The sequence below is a fragment of the Ananas comosus genome, linkage group 1 (assembly GCF_001540865.1).
Source record: "Ananas comosus cultivar F153 linkage group 1, ASM154086v1, whole genome shotgun sequence".
NCBI lineage: Eukaryota > Viridiplantae > Streptophyta > Magnoliopsida > Poales > Bromeliaceae > Ananas > Ananas comosus.
The window spans coordinates 20,916,200-20,932,108 of record NC_033621.1 but is presented as its reverse complement, the minus strand read 5'-3'; the positions used below and the strand labels follow the sequence as shown (position 1 = coordinate 20,932,108).

General features: G+C 34.3%; 1 protein-coding gene across 1 annotated transcript; it reads left to right on the top strand.

Annotated features, from left to right (window-relative positions):
• On the top strand, positions 9,175-15,486 carry LOC109709036 (glyceraldehyde-3-phosphate dehydrogenase 2, cytosolic-like). Its single transcript, XM_020231090.1, has 12 exons — positions 9,175-9,314; positions 9,426-9,449; positions 9,611-9,711; positions 10,488-10,603; positions 10,688-10,787; positions 10,947-11,093; positions 11,196-11,256; positions 11,354-11,451; positions 13,327-13,469; positions 13,809-13,892; positions 14,067-14,156; positions 15,045-15,486. Exons 1-12 carry the CDS (start codon positions 9,305-9,307, stop codon positions 15,088-15,090), a joined length of 1,020 nt encoding a protein of 339 aa, XP_020086679.1. The 5' UTR covers positions 9,175-9,304; the 3' UTR covers positions 15,091-15,486.

Here is a 15,909-nt window from a genome sequence, read left to right as displayed (position 1 = left end):
TTGATTCACATTTCCAGCTAAGTTTATTTCTAAATGAAATAAACGAAGCGGGTAGCATGCTACCTCTCTCTCTCAAAAAAAAAAAAAAAAAAACTGTCCAGACAGTGTCAACCATGCTAAATTAAGATTATTTCTAAAAATTATGGTGTAGGAGAAAATAATTTGTATATATGTGAAAAAAGTAATTAATGCTCATGATAAAAAATAGCTATTAAACAAAGAATCAGATCAAATCGCTATAGGATAGTTTCTATTTCTATTTATATTTCTTTTCTATCTACATTACTCTGAAACTTTTCAATCTTTTCTTAAATTTGAAATGATCTTTTACGGTGCATAAAAGTAATGCATCAAGTCTAAGCAATTATTTTTCCACCTCTCCTCCATCTGTGAGAGAGAGAGAGAGAGAGAGAGAGAGATAGAGAATGTGTGGGAAGAAATATAAATAGAAATAGTGCATTTGTCTTTATATGGGCCAATAGATTTCATACATGTTGACACCTTCTATGTGGAGGTTTTTTTTTTTTTTTTTTTTTTTTTTTTTTTTCAAGGGTGTGTTTAGGTGAGGACACGTGTAATTGCAATTTTCAAAGAAGCCTCTCTTTCCTTTATGAAATTTAATATAAGTTGTAGTATAATATAGTTAATAAATAAATTTAGTTATTATTTATATATAATTTTAGGATTGAATTTTTAAACTAACTAATATTAAAAAAATTTATATATGAAACTGATATCTAATTATATATTTTCAAATTGTTTATAAGTTATTTTGAACTTATTACTAATTCCAGTCCATGCGTCTACTCTTCAAGGCTTAACTATTCTAATATATTCTAGGGTCATATATGTTATATTTTTATAATTTTTTTTTAAATCTGTTCATAAAATCTATTAAATCAATCATATCACACTATTATAATAATAAACATGATATTTTTTAAGCATGTAGGTTTGGATTTAATAGAATATATCAATTTTTCAATCCTCTAATTATCACAATAAATTTTTTTGAACCATGGAGGAGTAAAGTGAAAAAATAGTACACCACATAGAGGTAAATTAAAGTTTCCTCTATTTTATAACATACCTTAGTATATTTTAATAATGTATATAAAAATAATAATTATATATAAATAGAAAAAAATAATATTCATATTCATATACAGCATTATTTTAAAACACAAAAATTTAAAAAATAGATAAAATTCTATTCNTCGATGTAAAGTTTCACTTTGTTCGGGATGTGATTGGGAAACACACGTTGACAGTTAAGAAAATTGGTACTGAGGACAATCCGGCGGATATGCTTACTAAGTCCCTTACTATTGCCAAGTTCAAACATTGTTTGGACTTGGTGGCAGTTAGCAGCATTTGAGGCCCTATGGGGCGTTTGGAGAAGACGGAGCGCGGAGCGTTAAGGAGCATTAAAGTGAATTAAATTCAAGGTGGAGTTTTATAGCGATCTCAACACAGCGGCTAAACTACAAATTAAACCAAGGTGGAGATTGTTATTTTTGGTTTAGATTTGTTGTTATCTAATTCTGAGGATAAATCCTAATCTAATTGGGATTAGATATTATTTAGATTTAATTTGGCATATATGGATTATAATTAGGAGTGTAATTCTAATTGAATTAGAATTAGACTCTAATTAGGAGACATATATTATATATACATGCTACGGCCAAGTTAATGAGGTAGCGACCCAATTAAGAGCCATGCAAAATTAATTAAATCTGGTGGTCCATCCGAACGGCCAGCAACAACGTGTGAAGGGAGATAAAACTCTATTCTAATTAGAGGGAAGCTCTAATGAAGCCGGCATGCAATCCTCTAATTAATTAGCCATCATTGTTTTTCCTTCTTGGGTGCTGTCGGTGTTTGGTGCCAAATTAATTAAGTCAACCTGCCGAGCAGAAGAATCTTATTGTACCGACGTGGTAATTTGGATATGCAATATGCATATGCGCGTCAATTTATTTATTTGGATTATGGGATTCTTTTGAGAGATCTTCTTTGTACTCCGCCTTTTCGACATTAATAAATTATTTGCTCCGTCTTCGCCCGTGGACGTAGGCCGTTGGCCGAACCACGTAAATATCGGTGTGTTCTTTCCTTATCTTTTCTTTTCTTGCATTAAATTATTTTCTGGATCTATTTTTCGCCGTTCCGATTTTAAAGCAAACCAAACTTCATAAAATAATTGCGCACCTTACAACAGAGCCAAATAAATAGTACGTATATGCTATAGACGATCTAAAACTAAGCAATTAGAAAGCACTTAGTTGGAGGTAAATACTATTATAGTAACAAATTAATTAAATGTAACTATTTTAGTTGGAAACAAATAGTAGCTAATAAATGCGATTACATATTTTGGTTCGAATTAGATAATAAAAGTGGTGGGAGTGAATGTGGCATTGATGAACTAAAGCTCTAAACATAAGTAGAAGAGAATAAGGGTCTCTTTGTTTTTATGGATTTAATGTTAAACTCATAATTTTCAAAATGTTGCAGGCGTTTCTCTTGACATCAAAGTCGCAATATTTCCGGGAGTCCCACTGACAATTACGGGAAAAATTGTTTTTTGAAACTCAAAAATATATCATTTTTTGATTTTCTGTTTTCAAACAACCCCTTGAACTTTCCTGGCTCTACGCACTCATTTCGAATGGACCACGCACCCCCTTAATTAACGCTACAGTAATTAATTAGACGACGAATCCATGCTGGGCCATAGCTCATGTTTTATTAAAGGTCATGTGTTGCATTTTAATAAGTTCGATTTGCTAGATAACACACAATCACCAGGTCCATGAAGTATCTTTTCATACACTCGATCCAATCTAATCTAACTAATTGCGCAATTAATCTTTCCACTGGCATGCAATAGTACGTACTCTCCATACCTTGCTGTAGGACAAAAAGTATATGTACACCGTTCTAAAACCAGCTGGAAGTTCAAAATTATGCAACTCCCAACAACCGAGCCTTTGACTCCACCCTTTAGCTAGATCTGTAATAAGTCCTATCCTACATCCTGCAATATTCAAATGATGATTAAAAAAAAAAATTAGGACGAATCGGTCAGTTTGATTGGTCCAACTGTTACACGGTTTATAAAGTGATTCAGTTCAATCATTTACGCCGTATAAGTCAAAAAACTGTTTTGAACTATTCAAACTGGCGGTTTAATCGGCAAACGGGTATGATTTTAATCAAAACCGGACAATATTTTTTAATCAAGTCACATTAAAAATATAATAACTTTAAATTAACTTAACTGATTTCTTTTTCTTTTAGTACAGATTAATTTTATAAAAAAATAAAACTTAGCTGATTTTATTTCTATAATAGTTTATCATGGCATTTGGAGCATAACATTATTGCTCAAAAATAAATATAATGTACATTTGATTTGATCCCAAACAGAGCAAAAGGGCACATGAACCCTGACGTGAAGCCTCGATCACCTCGCACGCCGCCCTTCCCCAACACCCATAAATGAAGACTTTTTTTTTTTTTGGTAAAATAATAATTTTTTAAAAATTATATTCGGTAAAATAATTTTTTGGTTGCCAACTTGACGTCATGGGATATAATTAGAGCAATTACTTATATATCTCTGATAAATTTTTAATTTTTTAATTTACTTTTTTTTTAAGTTTAATATTAAAAATACTTTTTTATGGTTTAACCTATTTCAAATATATTTTTAGAGTTAAATTTTATTAATGAATTGTTACCAATAACTGTTATCTTTATAAAATTACTATTTTACTCTTTCAAATATATATGCTTCTATCATCACCGGCTTCTCTTTTTAGCCCTTAAATTAGGGGTATAAAAAATATTTTGATTTTTGATCTTTTCAAATACTTAGTTGAATGTACGTGCAAATGCACGTAACAATTATTATAATTTATTTTAAATCAGTATACATTTGCATATTTATATATATCCAAAATTTTACAATGAAAACTATATTTATAAATTAATTTGTTATATTTTGTTAGAAATATTTCAAATATCTTACCGCGTTCTTTTTTTATAATATATATACATCAAACATTTTTATATACTTTTTGATTTTTGATAAATCAAATTTAAGTATGTGTTTTTAAATTAAAAGCATAAAAAATTTAATTCACATTTACTTTAAAATTTAAAATTTAATTTTGATCCACTGTAACAAAAAAATTAATTATTAATTCAAATTTGATATAAAAAATTAATTAAATTTAATTTATAATTTAAACTCAAATTTTAATTTTAATGTAAAATAGATTAATAGGAATGTTATTTTTTTAACAAATTGATCATAACCATTTATTTTTATTTGAGATATTTTTTAACAAATTGATTATAAACGTAGGATTGAATTTATAGATGGATAGGAATGCTATTTTTAAATAAATTGATCATAGTTGTTCTTTTTTGAAATATTTTTTTAACAAATTAATCATAACTATTTATAGGGAATAGATTTTAATATTTAGTAGAGATTTAATAGATTGATCATAACCATTCGTTCTTATTTGGGATATTTTTAACAAAAAGATCATAATCATTCGTAGGGAATATTTTTTTATTCCTTTTTGGATTCCGTCTGTCATTGTCGGAATTTCTATACGCTTTTATATATAGTATAGATATAGATATAGATATAGATAGATATAGATATAGATATTCTTTTACCATCATTAATATTTCTTTTTGTCCTTAAGTTAAGGACAAAAAAGGTATTTTCTTTTTAATTCTGGTAAGTGGTGGATTTTTAATTCATATTTAATCCAAATTAACTTAATGGGTGGTGACTGTATTGAGTATTTTAGAACAACGGAGAAATATATGAGGGGTATATTCGAAAGATTAGATATTTTCGAAGTTTTAAAAGGTATATAAACAATTATTCCTATATAATTATACCAAAATTAATAAATTATTTATTATTTTTAAAAATATAATGAATAATTTATTATAAAAGTAATAAATTGTTTACCGTCTTTCTAAAAATATCCAACCATTTGCTGCTTTTATTTTCTTATTTTTCTTTCTTTAATGCACCTTTGCCTTTTTTTTTATTTGGTCCCGTGTTTTTTTTTTTCTGGTTTAATTAGATTTTTTTTATTTTTTATTTTTTTTTGGTCTCCATTCAAGAAATTTAGTACATGCTAACGTCCGCCATAAACTCGCCACGTTTATGGCCATAACGAAATTTCTATGATTTTCTTGCAACAAGATAACGAAAGCACCAATAATTGAGATGTGTCAAATTTGTCATTTAGTTTCCTTCTTTTATTTTTTTCAATTATTTAAGACTAATTTGTATAAAAAATCTACAAGTTTTGTACTTTTGTAAAATTGAACTGCCTTTTTTCAATTTTGCAGATTTAGTCCGAATTTTTAAAAACTTGACTAAAATACCCTTATTATTTTCTCTCTCTCTTTTTCTCTCGTTTTTTTTTTCTCTCTCTCCGAAAAGAGAGGCGGGGGCTGCCCGTCTCGCCTATGCTCCCCTCGCACCCTAACCCGTATCCATGCACCACCGGCCCTCCTCGCCTCCGCCCCATGCACCCTTGCCTGCACCTGCTCACCCCCTGCCTTCTTGCCTTTGACCCCGTCGAGACTGCACCGCGATCTTTTTTTTTTTCTTTTTTTTTTCTCCAAAACTCCTCCACCATGTCTGCGGACCTTCGCGACCCACATTCACATCCACCTCCACTCGAGTGAATTTTTGACCCACCAAACTCACTTCTGGGAGCCCACCGTGCTCATCACTGCAGCTGCCGATGAAAGGAAGCGCTAAAAAGCGCTTCTTGACGCCAAGAAGCTCACTAGTGAGGGAAGGGGCACGCGACCCACCACACCCATCCGGTGCCGGTGCCGAGCGAGGTGGAGACGGAAGAGAGCATGACGATGCCCGAGAAGAGGACGGGGCGGTGTTGAGCACAGCGTCCCATAGGACAACGGCAAGCGCTGCCTCGGCGGGGTGGGAGGTGGGGAGGACAGGGGGTGCACGAGAGCATATCTGGCCAAGCACTTTTGTTTGCTTAAAATAAAAAAAAATTAAAAATTAATAACTAGAGAATAAAAAAGAAGAAAATGAAGTTGCACTGTTAACATAAATTTACATTATTTTAGAAGAATGTTGCACTATTATAAACATAATTGCACTTTTTGAAATATAAACTGTATCCTTTAAGATAAAAGTTGCACTTTTTAAACGAAAGTTATACTATTTGAAAGATAGTTATACTGTTTCTTCTCCCAAAGAGTGTAATTTTCGTTTGAAGAGTTTAACTTTCATCTTAAAGGGTGCAGTTTATATCTCAAAGAGTACAACTTGCGTCTATAACAGTACAACGTTCCTCTAAATGGTGTAGCTTTTATCTTAAAAGTGCATCTTCATCATCTTCATTTTCTCTAGTTTTTCCTTATTTTTTCTCTTTTTTTTTCTCTCGCTTTTTTTTTATTCTCTTTTAAGAGGGCGGTGGGGCCGGAGGTGGCCTGCCTCGCCTTCGTCCTATATGCCATCGCCCTCGTTCTTGCCCGTGCCTCTACACCCCTCGCCCTCCGCGCCTTCGACCCCGTCGAGGTCATACTCATCGTCGCCCTTTCGGACGCCGCCCTCGTTATCATTGCGGATGACCACGGAGACAGTGGAGGAGGATTGGAGAAAAAAAAAAAGAGGGTCACGACACAGCCTCAACGGGGTCAGAGGCGAGGAGGACGGGTAGGGGGAGCGGGCGTGGGCGAGGGCGTGTAGGGCGGAGGCGAGACGGGGCGTCCTATAGGGAGGCGGCGAGCGCAGGCTTGACGGGGTTGGATGCGAGGAGGGCGAGATGTGGGGGCGCGGGGGAGGGCGAAGGCGAGGGCGCTTGGGGCGGAGGTGAGGCAGGCCGTCTCCGCCCCCGCCGCCTTCTTCGGAGAGAACAAAAAAACGAACAAGAAAAAAATAAGAGAAAAAAAATAAGATGAAAGTTACACTCTTTAAACAAAAATTACACTTTTTGGAAGATAGTTATATTATTTCACCTCCTTAAAAAAGCAGAGGGGAAGGAGGAGGATGAGGAATAGTATAACTATTTTTCAAAGAGTACAATTTTCGTTTAAAGAGTGCAACTTTTATTTTAAAAGATGTAGTTTATATCTATAACAGTGTAACATTTTTCTAAAATAGTGCAATTTAATATTTTTCTTCCTTCTTCTCTAATTTTTCTTTCTTATTCTCTAATTTTTGGCCTTTAGTTAATTTTTTTTATTTGCAGCAAATAAAAGTGCTTGACCAATTATGCTCCTGTGCACCCCCCGCCCTCCTTGCCTCCGACCCAACCGAGGCCGCACTCGCCTTCGCCCGTCGACGCACTCTTCTCCATCTCCACCTCACTCATCGTCGCTCGCTCCGGGTGGGCGCGCTGGGCCGCCTGCCCCCTACCTCGCCGGCAAGCTTCTTGGTATCAAGTAGCGCTTCCTTTTCGTCGTCGACAACGGTAGTGAGGACACGAGTTCACAAAAGTGGGTTTGGTAGCTGAAAAATTCACTGCAGTGGAGATGGAGGACAAAGGCGGGGGAAAAGAACGTGGTGCCATTCTTGTTACCATCGTGGAGGGCAGTAGAGGTGGTGGAGGGGACGGGTTCACAAAAGTGGGTTTGGTAGGTTAAAAAAAAGATGGTCGTGGCGCGGTCTCAGTCGGGTTGCAGGCGAGGAGGGCGAGGAGGGCAAGGAAGCGGACGCGGGCGTGGGCGAGGGTGCATGGGGTGGAGGTGAGGCGGGACGTCCTAAGGCGAGGGCGCGCGAGGTAGACGAGGCGGGCCGCCTCTACCTCCGCCTCCATCGCTCTTTTCGAATAAAAAAAAAATGAACAAGAGAAAAACAAAAAGAAGCGAGAGAAAGAAATCTAAAAATCTGGAACGAATTTACAAAATTCAAAATAGTGGCCTACGTTTGCAAAATCTTAAAACTAATAAATTTTTTTTATGCAAATTCGTCATTATTTAAATATATATATATTTATTTATAGGGTATATTGTTTTTGCGTCAGAGAATACAGGGACCCCTCAACAGTTGCCATGTTTAAAGTAGATTGCTCATCTCTTTTTTTTAATTAATTAAAACAAAATATTATTTTTAATAGAAAGAAATAACTTTAAAAAACTCTTAATTAGATTGAATTAGCACAATTGGACTTTACAATTGTACATCAAACAATTATTTTATTTTTTTTCATCAAAGTGGCATATGACAAAATATTTAGATCACCACCTCTTGCATAAAAAATAATAATAAAAATTACATAGATATCCATACTATATTATTATATTATTATTATATATATAAAAAAGCGAATAAAGTTGAGTATTTTAAATTTTCTTAAAAAAAAATCTCTTTTAAAAAAATACCCATATTCAAAATACTCTTATAGACTTTGTTGATACAATTTAAAATTTTAAATTAAATAATTTTTAAAATAAGTTACAGTTCTTACTACCTTTTTTCAAATTGAATAATTACAATTTTATATAATTAATTAATCTATTAAAATTTGTAAATAATATTCGTTGATATTTTAAATTTTCTTTAATACAAAGCATAGGTTGCATTTATGCTAATAGTTCAATATTAAAGTACTACATTTTAAACTATAGAGCAGCAAACAGTAAGCTAGTTAATTTTATACATGTCCCTACAAACATTGTGAGTTGCAAATATATTTCTACAAAATTCAACTTTCATATATTATTCCTACAAAAGTCCTGATATTTTTAAATATGTCTCTGCCGTTAGAATCCGTTAGAAAAATTTAGTTAACAATAAGTTAAATACTTAGCTCCGATTAATTTTTGATATTTTTACTTCTTTATATTATAATGTTATGATTTTTTAGGAATATATTTATGATGCCAAAATTAAAAATATAAACAGTTCTCTAACGGTAACAAATCAGAGGAATGTATTTAAAAATATCAGAATTTTTGTAAGAACAACATACGAAAGTTAAATTTTATAAGGATATATTTATCATTTACTATATTTGTAGGGACATGTATGAAATTAACCCTTATATATATATATATATATATAAGGTTTTCTAAAATAAACAGTTGAGGGTTCTATTCATTAACGAATTATAGTTTAGGGGTCTCTTCATACATTTGCTCTTAACATTATTGCTGAACCACTACTTTCTCGGCTATATAAGGGGAGCTTAGACCCTCCCCATTTTCGCCGTCTCATCCATTTCTCTTGCATCGCTCTACTCCTCACTCTCTCTCTCTCTTTCTTTCGATCTCATCTCCAATGGCCTCGGGTAATCGCCGTATCCATTTTCCTCTTTATCTCTTTTCCTTTTTCCGATTCGAGTTTCATTTTCCGATTTTTTCCTCATTTTTTTGGGTTTTTTTTTTTTTTTTTCGCGCAGGAAAGATCAAGATCGGCATCAACGGTAGGTTTCTTTGCGATTTATTTCCCTTTTTTTTAAAATTTTGGGTGATTTTTGGGTTTGGATCGGGATTGTTAGGATTTTCCGATCGTTTTCGCTGTGATTTTGCTTTGAATCTTTGCTTACATAGTGTTTTTGATCTAATCCGATGTTGTTCGGTTTAGGGTTCGGAAGGATCGGAAGGCTGGTGGCGAGAGTCGCTCTCCAGAGCGACGATGTGGAGCTCGTCGCGGTCAACGATCCCTTCATCACCACGGATTACATGGTATAATCTCTTTGTTTCGCTGATCTCGTCCGTTCTTTTACAGATTTATGGATCTGATCACCCGATGTGTTTCTTTTTAATTGATTTAGCTTGATTTGTAGTTCTCTTCCCATTTTCCCGTTGTTCAGTAAAACAATTAGTTTAGTTGGTCAGATAAGTTTCACAACTCTTGTTTGGCCCTGCTATAGATGGTACTGCTGTTTAACGAAGTGATGTTTACTAGTGTTGTTGGGGGGAAGCACTATATTGAAATCTTTCTAACAGCTTCTCTTTACTACAGATTTAGAAGCACTAAAACTGGAGCTCCTCCTTTTGGTGCTCAAAATCTCATTTTTATCTTCCTGCCAAACCAGAAGTTCTGGGCTTTTCTGTTTACCAAATGCTCTACTGTGGCAGCTGTAGCTTAAAGCAGAATCAGAAGCAGGCCCCAACTGGCGCTAAATGTTGTTCATTATTAATTAGTGCTTGTTTTGATGATAACGTTTGATTGCCGTTCTCAATCTAGCAGATCTATGTACTGCTAGAATTTGATTTTGCTAAAATAGGTGTTCGCTTCTTATTTTGCCCTTATATGTCAACCGATAGTTTGTTGATTAAGATAGTTATTTGACATCCTATCTAAATAAATATGTGAGTTATACTTTGATGAACTTCTTGAGAAATTAATGTGCTTTTAGTTGGTTTATGATCATTCGTTATTGATTGTTGTGTATATTTATGTGTATTTGATTGAGGATCTTAATGTGTTTCTCCTCTCTGGGGTGTTTGGATTGCAGACATACATGTTTAAGTACGATACAGTGCACGGAACGTGGAAGCACCATGACATCCAGGTTAAGGATTCAAAGACCCTTCTCTTTGGTGAGAAGGCAGTTACCGTTTTTGGTGTTAGGTATGTTAACTGTAATATCTTCACTGTTGTTGCGCTCTTAAGTTCTTATTTCAGCAATTGTTAATTTTATTTGGTTATCTTTAGGAACCCCGATGAGATCCCATGGGGCGAGACTGGTGCCGAATATATCGTGGAGTCCACTGGCGTCTTCACTGATAAGGACAAGGCTGCTGCGCACCTGAAGGTCTCTGTTTATTCCTTAGTTTTAGTCAGTTATATTTGGTTCTCAATTTCCTGGATAAGGTATTTCATGAAATATTTAGTGTACTATTATTATTTTCTTCCTGGATAAAAGTGATATCTAATTTGATTCTCTGTATTTACTGATGCTGCTTAACAACAGGGTGGTGCCAAGAAGGTCATCATCTCTGCTCCTAGCAAAGATGCCCCTATGTTTGTTGTTGGTGTGAATGAGAATGAGTACAAACCTGACATCAACATTGTCTCCAATGCCAGCTGCACAACTAACTGTCTTGCTCCCCTTGCCAAGGTAGTTTCTGCACCTTTCGCCCCCCTATGTGCTATGTATATTAGTTCTTATTATAGCTAATGTACTAATTGAATTGCATTTTTGTATTCCAAACCTTATTAGGTCATTCATGATAGATTTGGCATTGTCGAAGGCCTGATGACAACAGTGCACTCTATCACTGGTAACAGTTCACTTAATGTTACTAAAGTGGATTATTGCGTTCCAACTTTTTAGCTATCCTATCGAGCAGCTGTAATCTTATGTGTATCTTTTATCAGCCACTCAAAAGACTGTTGATGGGCCATCTAGCAAGGACTGGAGAGGTGGACGAGCTGCAGGTTTTAACATCATTCCCAGCAGCACTGGTGCTGCAAAGGTACTTCTACTAGCACCTTTGAGATGCGTATGTTGAAATCTTTTCTATTATCTGTTTGATTACTTAAGCTTCGGACTTAGGTCATAGAAGCTTATGTCCAATTATTTTAGTTTGGAAGTTTCTCTTTTTCTGATAGTCAATCCGACAGATTATGTAAGCAAGTTTCTCTCGGAGATTTGAAATTGTTATTGCTTTGCTACTTGGAGATTGAAAAATGCAAGTTTATCGCCCTCTCCTAGATGATTGAATTTAAGATTTTCTTTTGTACGGTTCATGGACATGGCCTGGTCTGTGACCATCAAAGTAAGGTCCATATCTCTTTGCTGAGATCTGAATTATGGAGTAATATAAAAAAAAGAGAGTAAATGATTGTAATAAAGTTGGATATAATTTAGTGTCTCGAATTGTTTGAGATTCATTGTGCTCATCGTTGAGAGAATAGTAAACGACGAATTTATGGCATGCATATTCTCAATGCACACTTTCAAATAGGGAAAAAAGGAAAAAATCATAAGGAAAGGTGAATTATTGGTAGACTAGTTGCATACATGCATCTGTATATTTTTTCATCATCATACCATGCAAACTGCATTTTCTTTTTTAATTAAAATTTGATTGAGAGCCCGCTTAGATGACAGCGATTTTATCTTTCCTGCGGGGTTTATTGTAGTATCTCTATGAAGCAGGTAATGCTGGAAAAGATGCTTTACGAGTATTTACATGAACTGCCATAATCAATGTTCTAAAAAGCAGTATGTGATATGCATGCGGTTGCCTACCACATAGCCCGTATGCATATGCGGGTGCATATGCGAATGCATATGCGATCCATCTATTAAAATATTATTAAAATATTTATAGGTATTAAAAATATATATAAATGCGTCCTAACAAAACTAAGTAACTAGAGTAACAATATAGAATTCACAAATTAAAATAGTTAATTTCAAGTAAAGGATCTCATCACTAAACTAACAATTAGCAATTTACTCTTAATTAGTAATTTACTCTTAATTATTAAATAGAGAAATAAATAAAATTTTGATGCAAAATCAGAAAAAATGTCAAACAAAAATCAATGTTCTAAAAAGTGCTAAATTTCTATGAAGAATAATATTTTTTTCAATAAATTGTCATTCACATCATTTGATAGGCCAGCACTTTAAAAAAAAAGTTAGTATAATAAAATCTAACAGCTACAAAATTATTCATCAATATTTATAAACATATTATTAGATAGATTAGGAATAGAACCTATAAAAATAAGAAGAGAGATAGTTAGGTTATATTTGTATAAAGATAATTGCGTTTACATGCATTTTTATTTTTATTAACTAAACTTCTATGAAAATAGTTATATGTATACGTATATTTATTAAACAAAGAGTCCCATTCAACATTGTATTTCAATCCTACCTTTAAAAAAAAAAAACACCCGCATATGCGACCACTGGCCGCATATGCCGCCGCATATAGGCTGTAAATGCTGTCCGACCGCATACAACACTGCATATTACATATGTGGTGCGGTTTTTGGTCCAAATTGCATATGCAGCCGCATGGACCACTTTTTGAAACATTGTAATCAATTGTTGCTGCTATTTATTTTTTTCTTGATTGCCAGTCCTCTCTGTATCTTTTGAGGCATTTTGCTTCCTATTATCCTAAGTAGTTTCAATTACAAAGGAATGGAGAGAGCATATTAACGCTAGATAACTATTTTCTGCTTTATACTGTGATCTATCCATCTACTACAGAGGTCATATTGTCATTTATCAAAGTTGCACCCCTTATGAAAAGATCATGGTTCTACATTGAGTATCTCCTTAAGGCTGACTTGGCATGATTGACTTCTGTGGAATGCTTGTTCAACAGGCTGTTGGCAAGGTGCTTCCTGCTTTGAATGGCAAGTTGACTGGTATGGCTTTCCGTATTCCTACTGTTGATGTCTCCGTCGTGGATCTCACCGTCAGGCTTGAGAAGGCAGCCTCCTACGAGCAGATTAAGTCCGCTATCAAGTACGTGCAGATATTATTTGTCTTTTTGTGAAAGCATCAGTACCCATTCACAGTAATAAATAGGTTCTTAACCTTGTTGATGTTTTTTCTCTTCTCGATTTTTTTAACGATGTAAACCTGAAAATAAGATGCGATAGAATTAGTTGCAAAGGAGGGGATAACAGAAAATCACAAGTTTCCTTTCTTTAAACTGATGACTTCTTGCTAAATTCCCCCTATTTTTTGGAGGTTTATTGTTAGACCTGCGTTTGATTAAATGAGCTTTTTACTCATTAGTTGCCTTCTTTGTTTTCTTTTATTAATATTGGGACATTAAATGATTGTTGTGCCTTATCGCAGGGAAGAGTCTGAGGGAAAACTTAAAGGAATTCTAGGTTATGTAGACGAGGACTTGGTTTCCTCAGACTTTGTGGGTGACAGCAGGTATTGCCTATTACAGGGGAGAAAAATGCAACAATAGTGACTAACAATCCCTTTTTTTCCTTGTCATTTTAATTATGGTTGATTAATTTTAATCGAGACAAAGGCTGCGCCAACGATGCTGAAGTTCATAATTGAATGTAGTAGTCTAATATCTTACTTCGGTGTCGTCTGTAGGTCAAGCATCTTTGATGCCAGGGCTGGAATTGCTTTGAATAACAACTTTGTCAAGTTTGTGTCTTGGTACGACAACGAGTGGGGCTACAGGTAAATTCTCTTTTTTCCTCAGAATGTATGACAACATGCTATCAGGCTATTGCGAGGTGATAGAAAAGAGTAGAAAGAAAAACACATCTATAGTAGCTATACATTAATCCTCATGGCTACATCCTACATGTACCCACCCTCTTAATTTGGGAAAGAGTAGGGCCTACTTTTTTGTTCTCATTTTCTTTTTCTTTTCATTTGATTATTGTGTTACAGAAATAATTTTAATCGTCCATTTGCATTATATGCGACTTCTCTTGAATAAGGTTTAACAGTTTTGTTGAAACGATTAAATTTTTTTCGTTATAATTTTATTTTTTAAAAGTGTTTTTCTATAATATAGACTATATTTACTATTTTTGTGCTAAACTGATATTTTATTGTTTACAAATTTTCACTTTAACAGTATCTATCCGTCGTAACGCACAGGTCACTACACTAGTTATCATGATTAGAACTGGTACACATCACTTTATTCAACATATATTAGTGGAATAGTCATAGTGAAACTTAATGTCACAATTTTTTCATATATTATGTTGTTTATGATACTAATATAGAGAAAATAGCTGATGTTCACTTCTCCTTTTCTCAAAACGATCAAACACTGTAGAAGAAATAATACAAGTAGTTGAACTAAGTTTGGTGCTATGCTAGTTTTGGGTTCTTCGGCCAATTTGGTTGATATTTTAAAATCAAGTCTTATTCAGCTCAAACTCTAATCAAAACCGAGATTTGTCGGCTTTAGGATGATTTTTAAATGCTGTTTTTGCATATCATGAAAATGTTCTTATTTCGAGCTTGAGTTGCAGTGGAAGCCTCATTATTTGATCTAGTGAGCTTTATTTTTGGTTTGTAATCTCTTCCAACTTTTGTTCCATTTTGCAGCACGCGTGTTGTTGACTTAATCCGTCACATGCACGGCACCAAGTAAGAATCATCTCTCCATTCAGCGGTTCTGTTTGCCAGCCTTTAGTGGTATGTGTGTTTATCTCGTGAATAAATGTGGAGGACATGATCTTCCTTTTCCATTGTATCCTATTTGGGGCATGAGCTGCCTCATTTTTATTTGAGATTTGAGAATTTAGATGTCGGGGAAAACCCAGCTTCAATTGGGACGGAATTTGAAGTTTGTCTTCGGCCATCTTTCTTTTTAACTTTTGAAGCATAGATGCTCCTCTTTCAGAGTAGCTGCAGTTGCTGGATGCTTCTAATATATAACTGTTTGAATTGTCTAACCCTTCTCTTGTTGTGATGGGTATGATTGTCTAATGTTGGGATCAGTGTTTGCTAGCAATAATAAGTCATTCCCTTGTGAACTTCGATACAATCACAATTTCTATAATCACCTGGTCTCGATTTCTGTGAAATTCTATGACTAATTATAGTCTGTGATTCTTTTTGTTTTCCCCTTTCTGGAATGTTAAAACAACTTTAGGAGCTATTTGATCTTATGGTTAGTGTCAATTATTAAGTGTAATTTGAAGTCCGGCAGCTGATTGAAGTAAATTGAAAGTTCAGATGGCTAAGTATAGTCGGGCAGAGTTTTAGCCCATGTTCTTTGCATACTTATTCCTTTGTGGTTGGAAAAGATGTTGCTGGTGGTAGTGGATTCTGCGCGGCAGCAGAGGTGCCGACACATCCTCTAAATTGGGTATCCTGGACGTGTTATTGGCCTGCCTTCCTTCTGGGTAGGCAACCTGATAGGCGCGGCTCTAGGAATGGTTACCGCTGACTTGTAAGATGTGTGTTC